Raw genomic sequence first — 19,871 nt, forward strand, 5'->3', positions numbered from 1 at the left:
TAATGAAGTCAGATGCCTGCCTTCAGGGAATTAAAAAATGCATTTATATACATTCTTTGTGATTCTGAGATCTGGGTGAACCATTGCATATTTCAGTGTTTGTCTACATCATCCTTTGCCTGTTATCTTCTTCATGCATGTTAACATTGCCAATGAATGTATCCGATAGGAAGTACACTTCCGTGAGAACCAGGAAGGAACCGAAACTGGGCCCTTAACCTTTCTCTGTCTTCTGTTCAAGAAAGCTGCAATGTATAGTCAGTCTCCAGAAAGCACTGAAATGTACTTTTTTTTTTTTTTTTTTAAAAAAAAAAAAAAAAAAAAGGTTGTGGAGATTGCTGGTGATTTAGGTGTGAGGAAGAAAGGGTGGGTTGCATTTGTTGGGAACAGTTTGCTGTGTAGGTAGGTAACTTCAGGGGACAGGTGAGTTTGTTAGCAAAGAAAATTTAGATGATAAAGCAGGTGTCTCCAAACTTTGTCTCTTGGGCAGATATGCTATGGGCTGCTGCATTTCTTCTCCTAACTGTGACAGCAGCAGTGTTAGCTTTAACTTCTCCATTTCCTGTGTCTGTGAGCAGTGTTGCCTTCAGTTCATTCCCCATGAGTTACAGGTTGGGTACCGCTGTGATGGACATTGATGCTTCAGCTTCCTAAAGTATGTTTGACTTGGAAAGACCAGATCATATTTTAGAGCAGCTCAGGTCTCTTGGGTAAATATGTAATGGGCTCTCTCTTAACTAGGTAATTAGGGGGAAATTGTGTGAGCTTTTTCTTCACATTAACTATGTAATTAGGTCATGCTGTCTAAGGCAGAAGTAAGTCAAAGTATGTCATGGTTCTGTATGTAGTCAGCAAGTATTAAACTTGTTTTTGTATTGAAGAGCCAAGTTGATATTACAGCTAAAACTTAAGATCCGTTAAAATAAGTAAAATTAGTAAAATAAATACTGTAAAAGAAGTACACCTCCTGTTAGTCTGCAGATTAACATTTTCTGTTTCTCTCTGGCCTTCCTCCAGTTCAGGCTTTCTGTACCTTCTGCACAGAGCTTGGCTAGAAGACCATTCAGTTTTTGAGACTGATTCAGTCTCAAGTATTGCTATCTGTGCTTAAAAAAATAAAAAACAGATGTTGCCACTGAGGCTTCTGTGCTGTACATTAATAGTGTTTTTTGTTTTGTTTTTATATATGAGACTAAATCTTCATTTAACGTTTTGTGCAGTTCTTGCCTGGATTTATTTTTGGATTGTGACCAAAGGGTGAAATGCCCTTCAGGTTTTATATTTTGTATACAACTGGCCTGCCAAGCTTTATTGATTTGCATGGAACAGTGTAATTTGTGTGTGTGTGTGTGGTTTTTTTTCTGCTTTTTAGTATGTGCTTCAGCAGTTTGCTACCCTGCAGGTTTGTTTTTTCTTTTTTTTTTTTTTCTTTTTTTCCCCAAAATGTGCATATTTGAAAAATTGTAATTATTGTGAGGGACCGGTGGAGTTAAATTAGAAACCCTTCTTTTCCTACTATTTGTTTAGATCCAAAGGCAGAAACAAGACTGTATATTATGGTGAATGACTTTGAATTTCATGTGTATAACCGTTCTGAACTCTATGGACAACTTCAAGAACTATTTGGCTTGGATCCCACAATAATTCCAGCAAAGAAAGAAGATGAAAAAGCAGAAGTAAATGGGAGGCAGAGAACACATACCAATCTTGAAAGGTAAATTATTATTCATTTTGGTACTTTGATGCTTTGTTCTGAGAAGTGCTGAACTAATTGGCTAATGTTTTGTTAACATATGCTGTGGAAGCCAAATGATTGGAGCATATCTGAGAGAAATTGCACTGACATGCCTGGCGGTCTGAATCTTTTCTCCTTCCCTCAAACTTCCTACTATAATAATTAAAAAAAAAAAAAAAAAAAAAAAAGGACCAACGCCTCTGCATGTTCTTATTCAATGATGAGAAACAGATTGAAAACTCTGTTTCAAGCACATCCTTAGAAAGGGAGGATGTGATGAGAGAGCTCATGCTTGCAGAATAGTAGGGGAATTGCTCAGTAGTAGAAGTAATAGTTACTCAAGGCATTGAATAGACAAGACAAATGTGAGGATCTTTATGGTGTTGGGAGTACTTAGTGGTTTTCCAGTGTTTTTTTCCCAGGCTGATTTATTGAATTTTGTTTTTTGGGGTGTGTGTTTGTGCATGGATGCTTTTTTTTTTTTTTTTTTTTTCCTCTTAATGATTTTATTTCTTTTTCTTGAGTACTCTAGAACACATGGTGCAGGAATGCAGGGAGTTTCTCTACATGGTTCATGTGTAGTGGAGTCAGATATTTGGTGATAAGCCTCTCCTTGGGCAGAATCACATCAAACACTGCTGTACTGGCAGGAGTAGAGGAGAACTAATGAGACTTTAGTTCTCCCACTGCTTTTGGCGAGGCCAGTATGTTTGGCTAGACCAGAATTACGTGGTGGGCTGCTGCAGCATGGTGTGGCAGCCTTGATTTTGCGCAAGGGCTGTGCCCCTGAGGCAGTCTCTTCATGTTGCACTCTTACACCCTTACTGACAAGTGCAGCACAGGACTCCTCCTGCCTTTGGGAAGGACATGTCTTGGGAAGTGACAAACCCCACCAAAGACTTAAAAGGACTATTCTGGGAATATTTAGAACAGACCAAGATTTCCCCCAAGGAAGATTTATTTAATTATTGTCTGTGTTAAACAAGGCACAGTTGTTTTCTAACTGTGTCAGCTCACAGTACACCAGCACCTAAGGCTTAGCTGCATCTGCCTCCTGCTGCTCTTCCAGGCTCTGGAGGACACTGCAGTAGGCTGCTGGCAGGTGCCTTAGAGGAGGGACTCCTGTGGGAAGGAACATTCCTCAAGAGCTGAAGTCCTGCAGCAGAAAAGGCTGCTAGTTCTTCTGTAGAAAAAGCAAAGTAATTAAAAAAGCACTACTTTTTCTTTTTCTTTTTTTTTTTCCTCCCATAGTGTTAAAGTAAAAACAGAATCTCAAGACCCTTCTTCTTCGTGGAGATCCCTTATTCCTGTCATTAAAGTCAATGTGAGCACGGTAAGTAAAAAGTCCCCGATAACAAATACCTTTAGTGGTATTTGCTTAAAAGTCAGGCTTGCAATTCACTTAATTATGCCTTCTTTTTCAGTTTTCGTTTTCCTTCATGCCTTAGCAAAAAGTTCTAAAATTATCCCCTCTTCTTCCCCTGCTACCTCCCCTGACCCAGTCACAAATCCTACTGATGCTCATGGAAACATGCTAATATTCCCTTTTTTTGGAAATACTTTTTCTTAGACTTGTAGTGATTTCAAGGATACCATCAACTAATTAAACTTGGCACTGGGTGTTACAGAAAAACTCTTTTGCTTTTTTGCATCTTTTAATAGGGGTATTTGGACACATTCCTTGTAAGTTAATGTTGCCTCACAAAAGCCAGAGAAATTGTTACTGAGGTCATAGGAGGTAAAATATTGAGAGCTTGAATGTGCAGGGTAAAATCTTAGTTACGCGCAGATTATGGCCAGCATTTTTGTTCAGTCTTTACTTGCATATGGATGGTTAATCTGTATTATTATAGGTAAATTATATAAACAAAACAGTGCATAATTGGGGTAACTGGGCTTTCTTTTTAATTTAGGGTCGCTTGGCATTTGGGAATCACTATCAGCCACAAACACTTTGTATTAATTTCGATGATGCTTTTTTGACGTATACCACAAAACCACCTTCGAGTCACCTTGATCAGTTTATGCACATTGTGAAAGGAAAACTGGAAAATGTTAGAGTCATGCTGGTTCCAAGTCCAAGATATGTTGGTCTTCAAAATGATGAGTAAGATACTTTATAACTTCATACTTTAAGAAAACCAAGAAAAGGATGTTGATTGTGTTTCAGTGACTCTTTTTCTTACTGTGTTTAGATAGCTGGCATTTTTACCTCTATAGAGTTTTAAATGTTGGATCTTTAGACCTATTTTATTTATGGAGAAAAGTGCTGTTTCTCTATCTTACTATAGTTTTTCTGTGTGTTGTGCTTTATGATTAATATCTTGCATTAAATTCTTCTTTTCCTTCACTCAGGTACTACAGATGCACATAAGCTTTGACAACAATTTTTGAGGATAAATACAAGGCTTAAGGTGTTAACTTCTGTAGAGCTGATCTACATATAGTTTGGAAAGTAGCCTTTAAAAAATTAAGGCAAAGCTGCGCACAACTTGCTATAGTAGAAATAAGTTATGTTTTGAGCACAGATTGCTGATTTGTTTACTTCTATGTATTCTATCTCCTGACCAGCCAGTGTTATTCAGCTTTTAACAAACTATGTGGTAACAGTAGGTGAAATAGAAGAAAGGATGTTTGCATAAAGTGATTTGATATAGTTTATCCAACTAGACATTTATGATGCGTGTACTGTATTGACATTCTGGCTTCATCTGATATGAACATACAGCCAGAATTTTCTGCATGCCTGGGAGGTTGGGTTCCTTCTGAAGTATTTTCTTCAGTGCTTAGCGTGTTATATATTCAACAGATCCTTCAGACAAAGCTGCTAATTACAGTCTTTTTGTTTGCTCAACAAAATATATAAATAATGTATACTATCCTTAGACAATTGTGTGTTTGAATTCATGTAAAATGATTACATCTATATATTCCCTAAACAACAATATCCAGAGAATGGATTATTATGTTTGCAAGTAAACCATACTGCATTTGTATGTACATTGGCTTTGTATGTACATTGGCTTTGCATCAGCCAAATACTGTCATCTGTAATACATGTGTATATGTTTTCAACTTTAGATATTACTCTGTGGGCATATATAGAATCTCGCTCTTTGAACATGACGACAAAGGAAGTTTCTCCAAGTAATATTGAAAACAAAACTAACAAGATTAAAACAAAATAGGATTAAGATGCTCATAACTACTAGCTTTCTCTCCTACTTCCGCAAAGTGTTTTCCTTTTATGCTGTCACTGTCCCTATAGCTCCTCATGGTTGAAGGACAGCATGTGTGCGGAGAACATGTGCAGATGCAACAAATGATCTGGTTTTCTGAAAACTGGGAATGTTGATATCTTAAGAGCCTCCCCTCTTGTGCTTCTTAGGTTGAAAAATTAAGCTGTGTGTCTTAAGTTGTAGAAATCCCTACAGGCGATGCATATATAAAAACAGTTAAATGATTGGTGAAATTTTTAACAGGCTGACTAATAAATTTAATATCAAGAAGCAACCTGGACAGTTGTCGTACTTACTACAAACATTTATTACAAAAGTGATGGCACCTCCATTGCTTCATTCCAAAAAAGCAGATCAAAACAGAAGAAGTTTGGAGACCTGTGACTAAATCAGCAGGCTCACAGTGGAAATTTAAGGTAGACATTAAGAAATACTTTTTGATGCTGATAATGAAGGATACTGAGGTGGTCTAACATGTCCTCATAAATGGCCTGTGAAAGGGTTTCTAGCATCTAAGTCATGTGAGGTATAGCTGTTTCCACTGAAGGATGAAAGGGTGGATTAGATGATCTCATCTGGTATCTTCCTCTCCTATTTTCTATTCCTATAGTTTCAGGCACACTTTAAGTTGAGAGCCTGACTAAAAGAACCAGTTCTGTCTCCTTTTTTGCATGACTGTGCAGTGAACATTGATCATGCAATTTATTGTTATTGAGGGAAAAAATATGTTGGTCTTAAATTTTAATCAGTTCCACACCTGGGTTCACCACCTGTCTGTTAGCACCTACCCTGTGACCATGCTGAGACTGGCATAAGGAAAGGTATTGGGAAAGAAAAAACTGCTTCTCTGGCTGCTGTACTATGTATGCTATGGCCTATGATTTCTTCGATAATGTAGAATAATGAACTGCTTCAGTCAGCTACTGTCTATTTTCCTATTCCTCTTTTTAAAAAGAGAATCAAAGAAACTAATGACAAGACACAATACAAAAGAGAATGTTCTTTGTATATGAAAGGATTGGAAAAAAACTGAACAGGCAAAACCCACAAGTGTAATGAATTCAGAGAGATCAGAACAAGAGCAAGAAAGAGAAGGATTTTATTACTACTTGAATATGCAGAGGTGGTAAAGATACACTAAAAAAATTGAAGAAAGACTGAGAAAGAAGTTTAACTACCCTGCATTTCCCACCCTGCCCCTTGACTTCTGTCTAGTGTAAGAACTCATAGTTTTTCTCCAGAAAGTGGAGTATTGCAAACATGAAGAGGATGACACAGCAATAACATTTGATGGGAGGCCTCGGCCCTCCTGTCAGCTACTAAAGCTTTCCTGTGAATATTTCCGTCTTTTCCCACAGCTGCATGGCCATGTCCATTACAGATTTGTTGGCTGTGGAGTTGTTCAAGTGAAATTGTCTGCCCTGAAGAAGGGTTTACCTCAAAATAATCTTTGAAATAATTCTGTTCTAAGCTCTGATCTAAAACATTCAGTCCATGTGTGTAAACATTGTTAGGAAGGCAAAAGTAAACTGCTGTTAAATCTGACCTGTGCATTCATGCTATACAATTACAGTAATTTTTGTTAAAACTGTAATACAGTTTTCTCAAATATATTTCTATAGTCTTGGGCAAATGTGCAGTGTTTCAGGAACTGCTGACTCCCTATGCCAGAGTCTGGGAGTGCCCTTCATGAAAAAAGGATGGTTATCCTGTACTTCATAGAACAAAATGCATGTTATGTAGAACAAAAGGGAATAAAACTTACTGTTGTATGCAGGCCACCCTATGCTGCAGCTGGCTGACCCTCGTGGTGAGATACTAAGCTGCTTAAATACGATGTAGACTTTGCCTGCCAAAGTGTGCCCCACTGAGAGTGCAGGTGGACAACAGCAAATGATCGTAGTTGTTAGACAAGTTAGTGCCCTGGTGCTCAGCTGTGCTCCTGGTTCTGCCGTGAGCTTCTCTTCCGTCGCAGTACAAAGCAGAAGGGCTTCCTTTAAGTCCCTATTGACAGTACGCTCAGCTTGAGCGGCTGAAGTTGCTAGCGCACGTGCTGGGCTACGCAGCAGGGTCCTTTTCAGTCTATTGCTGGCTTACATGCGGCTGCTGTGGAGGGCAGGTAGAACAGACTTAGGTCCCCCCACAAACTACTATTTCTATAGCTCTAATCTTTTTTTCTTCCTGCTTCTATTCATGAACTGTTGAATGGATTTTTTAACAGTTCTTGCTTTATTTACATCTTCCTGGGGAGGCTACTTCAATTTTAGACAGAAAAATGAAATGACTGGAAAATTAGCAGTGAATAAAAAGTGTTTCATCTTTCACTGCTGCCGTTACTCTCAAAATGTACTTTGAATGTCCCACTCCGTTGCTTTTGAAGAACTTCCTGTAGTACATGAGCTCTGCATCTGCTGTCTTCCATATTTTCCAAGATTGCGTGCATTTGAAATGAAGTGTGGTGAAATGGGCAACATACTTTAGCAGATTACAGTCTTGGACCGTGTATTTTTGTCATCGGAATTTCTTTTTTTGTTAAGCAGTGCAAGCTTATAAAAGTGGCTGGAAAGTGAGAAAAATGTCTACTTTTTTCCCTTGCTGTGAAACTGTAATGTAGATGTATTGTTATGTAAACTAAGATATGGCAATACTGTGAAAAAGGAAATGTAGTATGCTAATATCACAGTATAACACTAATATCAGTGTTAGGAGGGTTTCATCTAATGGTTTTACCGTTTGAGTCCTTGTATGTTACTAAGAAAGAACAGCCATTTTTTTTCTAATGGTCTAATTACTGAAGACTGCTTGTCCCTGTGGTTCAGAGCGCTATTTTAGTAAGAAAACAATTAGCAGGTAAAAGAACGTGATGTAGGACAAGGAGAAAGGAACTCTTCACAAAATGAAACATTGAAAGTAAAACTTCGGTAGCTGATTATGGATTATAATACGTGACAAATGTCTTTGTGTAAAGATGAATGTGGTACCTTAATGTTTGATTTTTAACTAAACCCTTATTTTAGGTAGTAATAATAACTGTATAATGAGCAACTGCATACATGTATTTTTTTTTCTTCGTTCGAATCAGGGTAGACATAAGCTAGTATTGGTAGTTTTATTGATGGTTCCAAAGTTAAATATGCACTACTTGTAAGCTAGAAGTGAGCCTGACCTATGTAATCTCTTCTGTTATGCTTAATACATTCCATTTAAAAGTGCCTGAATTCATAGAGATTCATCTTAGTGCATCTCTTCTTAATCTTTTTCTTTGCACTTTTTTTTCTTTATAGACCACCAAGGCTGATGGGTGAAGGTTTTGTTGTAATGCAATCCAATGATGTCGATATCTATTACTATATGGATGAACCAGGTATCTTCTGCTAAATAAAAAAATAATATTTTATGGGATTTGAGGGCTATTTATTTCATTGTCTGGATTTGCTAGACAATTTCTTTTTACCTTTTTCTTTCATGCTGAAAAATAAGGGGGGCTTGGTCCATTTGAATCTCTAGGCTGAAGGAGTTAGTATTTTATTCTGAGGTCAATAAGAACATTCTGAAGTGCTACTTGCTAAATCCATCCTTTGTTTTTTCTGCAAATGGAAAAAACAGTTTTCACCAAGACAGAAGGGAAAGAGCTGATGTATTTCATATTTAGTGTGGACGTGAAATTTTAAGCCACGTTATTTTTTAGTGGTGGTTGTAAGCTTTTTAGACTGGTTCATCATTTAGAGCCCTGGAGAATTCCAAGGGTGAAATGATAAAACTATACATGTTTATATAGATAAGTTGTTTTATATAGGTGTTGGTGCTCTGTCAGCAATGTCTTCTGTGAGTCTATATGCAATATGCAAGCAATTAATCTTGTATTTGGCTATTTATTCTTGAAACAAGTTATGTTTTAGGCTATAAAGTTATGTAGGTTTCTGAAAGTACTTCTGGGGGAAAAGTAGTCAATACTTTTTACTGGGTTTTTCGAAAGTGTATGTGACGTATGGATTTCTGAGCATCACAGGATCTGTTTTCTTCATTTTGAATCCAGTGCATTATATTCCCACTTTATTTTGCAGGAATTTTTTTTTTCGTCTGCAAAACCTTCTACTTTGAATCCTAGTCTTTTTTTGATCTGCTTGCATTGTTTGTGAAGATGATGTTAATTTAATCTTATTTGTTACAAAACTTGGTTTGTAAGTAGGACTCAGAGCTGAACGTGGATGCATGAAAGCCTGTATTGGCAGAAGGCAGACCTAAAGGGTAGAATGGTGCTGTGTATGTCAGCGTTTCGCTGACATCAGTGAGCAGCTCTTTGGAAAACCCCAAGGATTTTTGGCCATATTCTTGCCCATCCCTGGAGAGTTTACATTGAATTATGGCTTGATATTTACGTATTACAGTGATCTCAAATAAAGCTGACATCAGAATGCTCTAATTGTTTTGTGCTTAGTAAATATTTTTCATGCTAATTTGAAGCAGCTTCCTTTGATAATCTGTTTATTATATTATGCAATATAGGTCTTGTACCAGAGGAGACAGAGGAAAGCAATGATGGAGAAGCAAATGACGAAGACAGCAAATTACAGGATCTGCCGCCATGCTGGGGTTTGGACATTGTTTGTGGAAAAGGAACGGATTTCAACTATGGACCTTGGGCTGATAGGCAGAGGTATTATTGTGATTTACAGCTTCAGTTTTAATCTTTAATCTCGCATTGTTAAGAAAACATTCTGAAATTTCCATAGTGTATTTGCTCAGACTTCTAATTTGTAGGAGGTAAACCAGGGAGTCTAAAGTAAGAGTTCTATCATGATAGTTTAGGATTAGTAAATTCATTGTTGTTTACCATGTTGGCCTTGTTAGGACCACTTAGTGAGTTTTTGTTCTTAATTTATAAATATAAATTATAAATTTTTAATTAATACATTTAATTCCTATTTCTTAGTGAAAGGAGTAGTTTTATTATTTACCAAATGTGTGTACCTAAGGGTTTAATCTTTTAATTATTTACATTCCAACTGTTGTTCTCAGTAGCTGACTTCTTTGGAGTTCATGGATGGAAATACACTGTATATTAAAGAGAAAGTTTATAAACATACAAATCTAGCTAGGAAACTAATGAGGAAGAATCATTTACCACTGGCGAGGGGAATCAGCCACTTAATGCAGTCCCCAAAATAATCATTTTTTTTAGGTATTTTAGTGACAAGTATTTGGCCAGAACGCAACTGTTGTTCTTCAAAAGCAAAAGGGGCTAACTACCGAGGGCTAACTGAATACTTCTGTTGGAGACAGCAGGATTATTTACAAAGGAAAGACTGTTAAGTGAAAGTGACATAATCAGTGCTTTCCCATTTTTCCCTTACTAATTACAGACTGATACTTCTCTTGGCCTCCATTTATCCTCCTGTGAAACTGTTATGATTAACTGTCTCTTAGGAATGTGAGGATGGTGAACCAAGAGTAATCATTACATCTGGCAGTGTCTTATAGTACTTAAAAGAAAATGCCAATTTCCAGGACAGTGCTTTGCTGGGAACATGAAGTCAGTGAATCATGAATGATAATTTTAGTACTACCAAGACAGCTAGCTCTGTGATGGTATGCTTTTTATAATTTTAACTGACTAGATAAAAGACAATTTGGTGCCAGTGCATAGTATGTAGAGTTCATAGGTGTATATATGGGAACACTCTCTCACCGTGCCAGGGATAGAAGATAGGATTTTGGAAACTGCCTGAATGTTTTAGAAGCACAAATCTGTAGAAATTCTGTGGACTTTGTACTTTCAATTCATATAAGGGCTTCTAAAAATACCAATCTTTAATACTCCATGTAAGAAAATCTTGGCTTTCCCCAGGCTGGTGTTAACAAATGTCATAATGATTTTGATAGCGTGTGGTTTTTTTGTTTTTTGTTTTTTTTTTTTTTAACTTTTAAGCTGCTACAGTGGTCAGATGCTGGGTGCTCGGAAACTCCTATTCCTCAAATACCCAAGTCCTCCCTTTTGAGAACTACATAAGCTATGCTGTCCGTACTCCATCGCTGTGGGTTCCCTTTCAAGTAGTTCCATATTGAGATCTGAGTTTGCAGAAATATAGACCTCATTTCAGTCTTATTCTGAAGTCCTAAACAGTTTGCATTTTGTATCTTTCTGGGCTTTACATCAATTGCTTGTATGCAAACCCAAGCATAGACAGCTGTCTTCGTATTATGTTTCTGTAGTGGGCTGTAAACCAATCATTAGGAAGAAGAAGAAATACATAGTTTGCTTGCTTTCTGAATTAAAATATTTTTGTGTTAAATCACTTGTAGACTGTCCATTCATGGCTCTTATCCAAAATCATTTCTTATCATTGGAAGTTGGAGTCCGATTTCAGTAAAGAGTTGGAAAGCTCCCTGCTGTTGAAGAGTGAAGATTTTAGAATTCTGAAGGTTTCAACAAATGTTCTTCCTTAGCCTGTATGCTGATTTCTAAAGACTTGGCAACACAGCTCACTAATAAATCGTTAAGCGATAAATACACAAGTTTTTTTTTCCTTCTATGAATAAAAGTATTTCCTTTTTCTCTTTCCCTAGGGATTGCTTGTGGAAGTTTTTCTTCCCCCCAGACTACCAAGTTATGAAAGTCTCAGAAATCGCGCAGCCTGGGAAACCAAGACAGATCCTCGCTTTTGAACTGCGGATGAATATTATTGCAGATGCTACTATTGATTTGCTTTTTACCAAAAATAGGGTAAATAATGAAATCTTGTCTAGAAAACAGTTTGTTTCTACTGTGATTACACTGAGCTTTTTGGTTGTGCATGTCTTCATTTGTCTCAGGGGTTTGTTACAGGACTGTAGTTTTAAAAACTAAGAGACTCCATTTTAATCTTCCAGGATTCTGGGTAAACCCTTAAAAGACAAATTGTGGCTGAAATGCACTAATATGTGCTGACTTATTTAAAGTTTCTGCTAAGCTGCATCTTAAGCTGTGTCATCTCTTAGTCTTGGGAATAGGTAACCTGATAAATTTCCTGTGCAGTCTTCCATTAGGATAGAGCTTGCCATGATAAAGAGATAATTTCTTCTGATATTATGGGGGAGAGATGAGTATGTATGAGGTTTGAATTTTTCCCTTGTTCCTACTCTTACTAACAGAACACCAGGTGACTTCATTCTTCACCTGTTCTTTTCCTTTTTGTGACTGAAAGGGTAACATAATGTTATAAAGACAGCACATTTTTCTGCTCTTAATATCTTGAATCATAGTATCTTACTCTCTTTCTATTTGTAGACCTAAATCAGCATTTGTTAAGCCTAAAAATGATAAAAGTATTGTTTAGTATCATGGCACATAGAGAGTTCATTAGTAATTTTTCTGAAGGAAGGCAAAAAATACTTCAGTTGTCACGTTCTTTAATACAGGAACTTAGATGTGAATGATAACATTCAGAGGCATAAAATACACTCCATGTTGAGAGCCTAGAAATAATGTTTGGACTTTTTTTTTCCTCTTTTGCAATACAGGAAACAAATGCTGTACATGTAAATGTTGGTGCAGGATCGTATTTGGAAATAAATATTCCCATGACAGTAGGTGAAAATGGTAAGTTAAGGCCAAACTTAATTTGTTTTGTTAATGTTTTTCCTAAACGCTTACCTTAGTTCTTATGACTGAATATCTTGCAGTGTTTTTGCTTTGCGACTGTAAGAGGTATATTCTTCTGTAAAGGACAATAACAATTTCCTTGTACCTTTCACTACAAGAAAGCACTTGCATATTTAATTCAGTTGCTTCCACCTTTTACTTGGGTTTGGAAATGCACATTTAAATCTCTTAGCTACTAAAAAGAGTGTAATTTAACTGTGTGTCTGTTGAAGCAGATTACATATATTCTGTCAACTCAAAGCAGTAAGATGTCTTGGTGGGATTAATGTAGCAGGTTAACTCCAGAAATATGCTGAGAAATGCATTATAAAAAACTAAATTCAGAGTGTATTTAATAAATAAAAAATCAACCCAAAACCCAAGGTGAAGTTGAGGTAAAGGTGAAATATATTTCCTGCATTTACTCATTTTGTTGGCAGATATTGAAGCCCTTTGTTAAATTGTTCTTATTCTCTTGATTAATTTTTTTTTCTGGCATATTTGAGTTTTATTCTGCAATTTAAGCCAAGATCTCCAGAGCCTGAGCCTTTCCAGATACAGCAAGAAGATTTTGTCTTCCTTCCTACATGCAGACAGAATATGTTAATCTCTTCATTGACAAATAATAGAGGACAAAATTACCAGTACTAATTCCCACCCTGAATTTTTGATAGTTAGTGGCCTGCTGAAATCACTGGTGATATGTATTAAAATATGTGTGCAACTCATGTTGTGAACGATTATGTTAATGTTTTGTTTTGTCTGCTAGGCTACTCACCTACAATTAAAGGACAGCTTTTACATGTTGATGCCACCAGCAGTATGCAGTACAGGACTCTCTTAGAAGCAGAAATGCTAGCTGTAAGTTTGCTTTAATAAGCGTGAAGCTTCAGTCTCAAAATGACTTTTATTTTAATAAAGAGCATTTATTTGGCCGCATCACAGTTCTTTAGATTCTTACAGAATGCAGGAAGATGATCTTTGAATGTATTTCACAGAACCTTAATATGTAAAGAATCTATAACTACAGATGTATAACTCCCAGTGACTTACTGAATTTATATACAAAGTTATTGGTATTGGTATTGGTGGGGGATTTGAGTGTTACTTACAAATCTTGTCTAATTTACTATATGGTTATGTTGCTCATATAGGCTTTACGGTAATAACTCATTACAACTTGCTAGCTGTGCTAGAGGGAGAGAGAGAGAGAGAGAGAGTGTGTGTGTCTGTGTAAATATTGCTAAGTACTTAAACTACTTGAGACAAATTTAACATTGCATGATTCTTTTGTCCTAGTATTTGCAATACATGAGCTGTAGATTTTTTTTTCACTAGTTGTTAAATGACATTACTGGAGAGAGACTTATTGATGTCTAATTTTTGAACATCTTCTGAATGGTTGAAAATAATATATTCTAAGAGATATCTTTATCATGTTGTAAAAAGTGATGCTTTTAATAAAAAGGTTTGGATTATAAATTGCTTGGAGTAGCTACTGCAACAGATGGTAAGTTTGTTGAGCAGTATCAGAAGTTCATAATATACCTTTCCAAGTAGATGAATATAGTAACACTTGACCTTCAGACACAGAAAGACAGAGAAAGAGATTAAATTATTAAGGAACTGGAGTAGCCTTCTGTTCATCCCAGCAGGAAAACAGTTTTAATTATTCATCAGAGTACATGTGTGAACACTGCTGAGCTGCAGAGTCAAGCATTGTCATGTCTTCAAGTAATTCTGATGCTTTAATATCTTGTTCACAGTTTCATATTAATGCCAGTTATCCCCGGATATGGAACATGCCACAGACATGGCAATGTGAACTCGAGGTTTATAAAGCAACCTATCATTTTATCTTTGCTCAGAAAAGCTTCTTTACAGGTAACTACTTTACTAAAAAAGTTACATATCAAATTAAATATTCTTTCTTAATTTCTTTTCAAATCTTGCAAAGGCAAAGTTTTGTTAATAAAAAGGCAGATACTGTGGTTTCACGTATTTAGGATAACAAATGGTCTTGGGGGTGAAGTTCTGAATGTTTTTTTATTGGCTGTTAGTGCATGAGTACATGATATTCTTGTATTTCAGTAGAGACGTTGCATATATTTCTAACAGCTAAACCAGATTTGATCTGCAGTTATGTTAAAAATGATCTTAAATTTCAAATGAATTTATTTTTACCAGAGCTGCTGATTTGTTCAACAATTGTAACCTAAGATATTGATTTCTGTGATGTCTGTCTCTCTTCTTTGGCTGACTGATTTTCAACTATTTAGGCTTTAGATTGTATCAGTGTGGCTGACAAATGATTACCAAAAATAATTTGCTCCTTTGGACTTTAGCTGTGTGGAAGAATACATGCATGTAATGCAGTACGGTGTGATACAGCATCACCGATCTGTTGCTGAATGTTCCAGCCCCAGTAATAGAGTATAGCCACATAAATGTGGCACTGCCTGGACTAATTAGCCCTGCTGGGAGGAAGGATTAATTAGTGCAGGCATAGTGTCTTGCTAATAAAGTTATCCTCCTTGTGAGGCCTGAGCAATTACCCGCATAGTGCTGCAGTATGCACCATAGTCTACCAGTCTATTCGGAGCTAATTTATGAGCTTCTACAGCAACACCATGTTGCTATATTAGATGTGGTGGTGGAAAATATTACTAATCTACACATTTCAGAGTGTAAGGCTGGAAGAACAATTAAAAGGATTTGGCAATCCTGTGTTTAGGTAACTTTGCTGCCCCTGAACACAACCAAACTCATAGAAAACATAATTAAACCTGTGACATTCCAACTTAAAAAGCAAGGGAGAAATGGGAGATGGGTTCACAGCAAGTAGCTGTGGAATGTCTGCCTGAGAAACTGCTACTGTGTATTGTTTTCCCTTTCTGTAAAGGAACAAATGGTAAATAGTTACAATTTATGAAAAGCTAGGTTAATTTAAAAAATCTCTTACTTGATTGTTATTAACTTGTGTTTTATTGCTTTACGTGATTTTAGATTTGATCCAAGACTGGTCCAGTGATAGTGCACCTGATATTTTTTCATTTGTTCCTTATATGTGGAACTTCAAAGTCATGTTTCATCAATTTGAAATGATTTGGGCAGCGAATCAACACAATTGGATTGACTGTTCCACCAAACAGCAAGAAAATGGTGAGGTCACTTTTTTCCTTTGGAAGAGTAATATACAAGTGACAACACTCGTAAGACTTTGACCAAAAAACATGCATTCAGTGATAAATACCCATTTTTGCTATTAGTGGTACACACAGACCATCCAAAAACGATTGTAAATCCTAATTCATTTTGTACAAATGTATACCTTCTTCTGAGAAATGTAGCTCTAGATAATGTTTTAGCATTCATTTTTGAGGACCCTCTCAAAATCTTTGATTTAATGTGATAGTTTGCAGAGAGCAACCATCAGGCGTTGACTTTTTTTGGTAAACTAATAGCTTACACTTGGATTGTTTTGCAGTAGTGTTGGAAAAATACCATTTGAACTTCATATTATTAGAATTGTCTTCTTTCTGTTCACTTCAGAATTGGAGATAACAGAGTAGCATCTCTAGACATAACTAAAAGGTAGATTTCAGAATGCCAAAACTTTATTATGTATGATTTGACACCTACCTATTTCAGTGATGTGCACTGTGGTAGAATTTAATCCTTTCAGTTTGAAGATTGTGGATTAAAAAAACACGTTAAATCATGAATTTGTGTTTCAAAATAAGGCTCACTGTTTCATCAGAATCCTGAGGGACTTTCAGCATATGTTTTGTTGTTCAAAAACTGGCGTATGGAGCAATAAAGTCATGAGATACTAGCTGCAGTTGTTCTTTCTGCCTGCTGACAATTTAATTTTGCTAAGTACCATGCCCTTCTCTAAAGGACAAACTGGGGGGAGTAAGTAAATTCAGAATAATGAAGTATGTAGTTCAAATACACAGTAGTTAAAATGACAGTTTCCTTTGTCATGAGTTCTTGAATACCTTTTCCTTAATTCTACCTGTATGTTTGATAATTTGCTTCAGAACAAAAAAATGAGAGATTTTGACAGATTGTTTATTTGATTGTTTATATTTCCTCTTCTCTTGCAGTTTATCTGGCAGCTTGTGGAGAAACATTAAACATTGTTTTCTCTCTCCCTTTCACTGACTTTGTTCCAACCACATGCAATACTAGATTCTCTTTAAGGGTAAGTAGCTTCCCTGCCTTTTCTCTTTTTTCAGTCAGGTAACTATCACTAAACTCTTTCCTCAAAAAAATACTCTTTCACTACCTGTTTGTATAACTGTTCTTCAAGTAACTAAGGGCTAAATGCTCTCCGTTGCTTTTGTGAAGCATTCAATCACAGGCTGCTTTGGTTTTGTTATTTATAATTATATATGTAATATACAGTGTATATATATATTTTATATACAAATAAAATACTATGTATACATGTAAAATGTGTGTATATATATTTTATGCATATTTATGTATACACACATACATACACACAGTATATATATATTTATATATATTTTTAATACATATATATATATTTTTACCATGTGTGTATGTATTTTTTCACTTAGAGTCTGTTCCCATCTACAGACATCATGAAACTCCCATGCATATTCAGAGGTACAAATCAAATTCTGAGTTGGGTACCCCAAACCATTTTGGAAAGCCATCTTATGTATTTTTAAGGGATTCTGTAAAATGGATAATGGTGGTAGGGTGCTTTTAACAAATGTAACATTCTTTGAAGGACTGCACTTCTTGATTGTCTTCTCTAAAACAAGCAGTGTATGGCTAGCAAAAAAACCCCAACCAACCAGTGAAGCAACAAAACACCAAACAAACCCCTACGTATAAACCTATTTGATGTTGATATTTTTGTATAATTTTATAGCAGAGAAAGCAATGGCTTATTAAAATACATATGTATAAATATATATACTTTGTATATATAAAAACTGTGATTTAGTTAAGCTGTAGGCTAGTCTTGGACCAATTGCTTAGCTTTTGTATTATAGCTTGAACTGCATTAGAACAGGGGTAACCAAAAGTCATGCCTCTGTGTTTTATAGCTTGCTATGGTGTGTTATGTGCAAGTTGTTGAACTTGTGAGTGTTAAGAATTACAGAGCTCTTGGGATTGTATTTGAGATAGGTGGGAGCTGTGGTCAGCAGTCATACGTGAAAATCAAGATTTCTTCCCTCGCTTTGCCTGTAAAGTGAAGATACTGGATCATATGAGCATGCAAATATTAGCAGCATTATGCTTAAAGTGAATATAAATAAAATTCTCTATGGATGATGTTTGATTATAGGGAGAAGATGTTGATCTTCACTTGTATCTACCGGATTGCCATCCTAGTAAATATTCCCTTTTCATGTTGGTGAAAGACTGTCAGCCTAATAAAATAAGTCCCGAATCTTGTATTTCTGCTGAATGTCAAAGTGGTCAGAAAACAGGCAAGCCCAAATGGAGGAACATTACCCAGGAAGAGTGAGTTTCATTGGGATATATATTTGTGTATTTATACTGGCTCTTCTTATTTATTTAATTTGTGGAGAAAGCAACTTAAAATATTAATAGAAAATATTTAATGAAACACTTGTGCTTCCAATAAAAGTCTGATGTTTCTTTCTGAAAGGGCTGGCTGGGTTGAATGCTGGACAGTCCCAAGTGTTGTTTTTACGATTGACTACTCGTGGCACCCAATTTATCCTCAAAAGGCAGATGAACAGTTAAAACAGTCCTGTAAGTGGCACTTTCATTTTCTTATTTAGGATGTTTCATTTCAAAAGCTGCTATGACTTTGTTGGCTCTGATTGCAAACTGGTAAAAATGAATTTTGAGCCAAACTATCGGCTCTTGTCAAAGAGGATCTTTAATCAGAAGTGGTATATTTTAAAAGCAGACAATATCACTTGTGGTGCAAAATTTTGAAAAGTGCCCCAGTTCCCTGTGTATAAAGAGGATACTGTCTGTAGTTAATTTCTCCCTGTCCTTAACAAAGTCGATTTCTTAAATAAGCTGTTGCATAAAATATACCACTGCTTGGTATATTAAATATGAAGTACAACATTTTTGGCACTATCATATCACTTAGCATTTCTAAGCTTTTTCTCTTCAGATTTTATGACAGTCTCATGATTTTAGCGTATAAATACACTATATACATATGATAGCATTGTCTTGCCTTTCTAAGTATGAAATGGAGCGTTTCACTGTAGCTAGGACCATTGAAGTGAACCATGACAGTCAGCTAAGATGTGGCCAGATGAAATATTTTATATGTATGATTTGAAAAAAAAAACATTTTTTTAAAGGTACATGATTCTTAACCTACATTTGTCTCTGTGTTTATCGTAACTGCAGCAGGAAGGGTATAGTAAGTTACAGCATTATATAAAAGTCTTCTAGATGGAGATGGTGAAAGAAGAACCAATGAAGGAGAAGTAGTAGAAGAATAAACAGGGCTAATTTGAATGGACCTTAATGCACAAGTGTTAGAAAGGCATGCGACTGGATAGTGATTTTTACATTTTGAGTTTCAACAGTTTAAATCTAAAAAGGCTCAAAGTTCAGAGGATGAAACAGATTAAGAGAGGTTCACCTTGCAGATATTTAAGCGTCCTTGTGAGACTCTGGGTCTGTTTCTATGTCAAATTTGCATACTTCAAACTCTGAAAACATTTACTTGTAATCCTAGCTATTCAGCCTGGATTTAAAAGTTTGTATGTGCACAGGTAATTTTCCATGCAACTTGTTTGTTCATTCCTTTGATGAATAATCCAGTATAGTCAAACTCACTTCTACAGTTGTATTTAATCTGTGATGCTGATGGTGGGGGTGGGGGTGGGAGTGTGTGTGTAGTAACATCTTTATTTTCTTTTGAGTCAGTTGATATGACTCTGTAAATCCCTAAGAAACAAATATGTTGCGTAACAAGAGATGCAATTTCCAACTAAGTGATCGTCTCAGTGTGTCACTTAGCTAATTGGTAACGGATAAGATAATACAAATGCAGAAGAAGCGTAGTAGACAATAATGGTAAATTAAAGCCTTGAAAGATTTGCTGGCTGCATGTGTGTATTCACTGTAGCACTGCATGTGCTGGTTCTTCCAGTTAAACTAGCACCTGAAATCTTATTCCATCTGGAATAATAATTTTATATGCTTTCCCCATAAAGTTTTTTACTTCTCAGCAATCACTTTACATACCAAAAGTACTTTCTGTTATTCACTTCCTTCTCCTGCCCTTTCCTCA

General features: G+C 36.0%; 1 protein-coding gene across 11 annotated transcripts in view; it reads left to right on the forward strand.

Annotated features, from left to right (window-relative positions):
• BLTP1 (bridge-like lipid transfer protein family member 1) overlaps positions 1–19,871 on the forward strand; it is a 126,717-nt gene that overhangs the window by 19,501 nt on the left and 87,345 nt on the right. For all 11 annotated transcript variants that reach the window (XM_064510654.1, XM_064510656.1, XM_064510662.1 and 8 more), the window contains exons 6-18: positions 1,528–1,714; positions 2,987–3,068; positions 3,649–3,842; positions 8,259–8,338; positions 9,481–9,631; positions 11,542–11,698; positions 12,475–12,553; positions 13,365–13,456; positions 14,362–14,479; positions 15,602–15,757; positions 16,705–16,802; positions 17,925–18,103; positions 18,252–18,358. In XM_064510654.1, the coding sequence (XP_064366724.1) occupies positions 1,528–1,714; positions 2,987–3,068; positions 3,649–3,842; positions 8,259–8,338; positions 9,481–9,631; positions 11,542–11,698; positions 12,475–12,553; positions 13,365–13,456; positions 14,362–14,479; positions 15,602–15,757; positions 16,705–16,802; positions 17,925–18,103; positions 18,252–18,358 (1,680 nt within the window). The remainder of the gene's footprint in view (positions 1–1,527; positions 1,715–2,986; positions 3,069–3,648; positions 3,843–8,258; positions 8,339–9,480; positions 9,632–11,541; positions 11,699–12,474; positions 12,554–13,364; positions 13,457–14,361; positions 14,480–15,601; positions 15,758–16,704; positions 16,803–17,924; positions 18,104–18,251; positions 18,359–19,871) is intronic.

Source organism: Dromaius novaehollandiae, chromosome 4 (assembly GCF_036370855.1).
Source record: "Dromaius novaehollandiae isolate bDroNov1 chromosome 4, bDroNov1.hap1, whole genome shotgun sequence".
NCBI classification, from domain to species: domain Eukaryota; kingdom Metazoa; phylum Chordata; class Aves; order Casuariiformes; family Dromaiidae; genus Dromaius; species Dromaius novaehollandiae.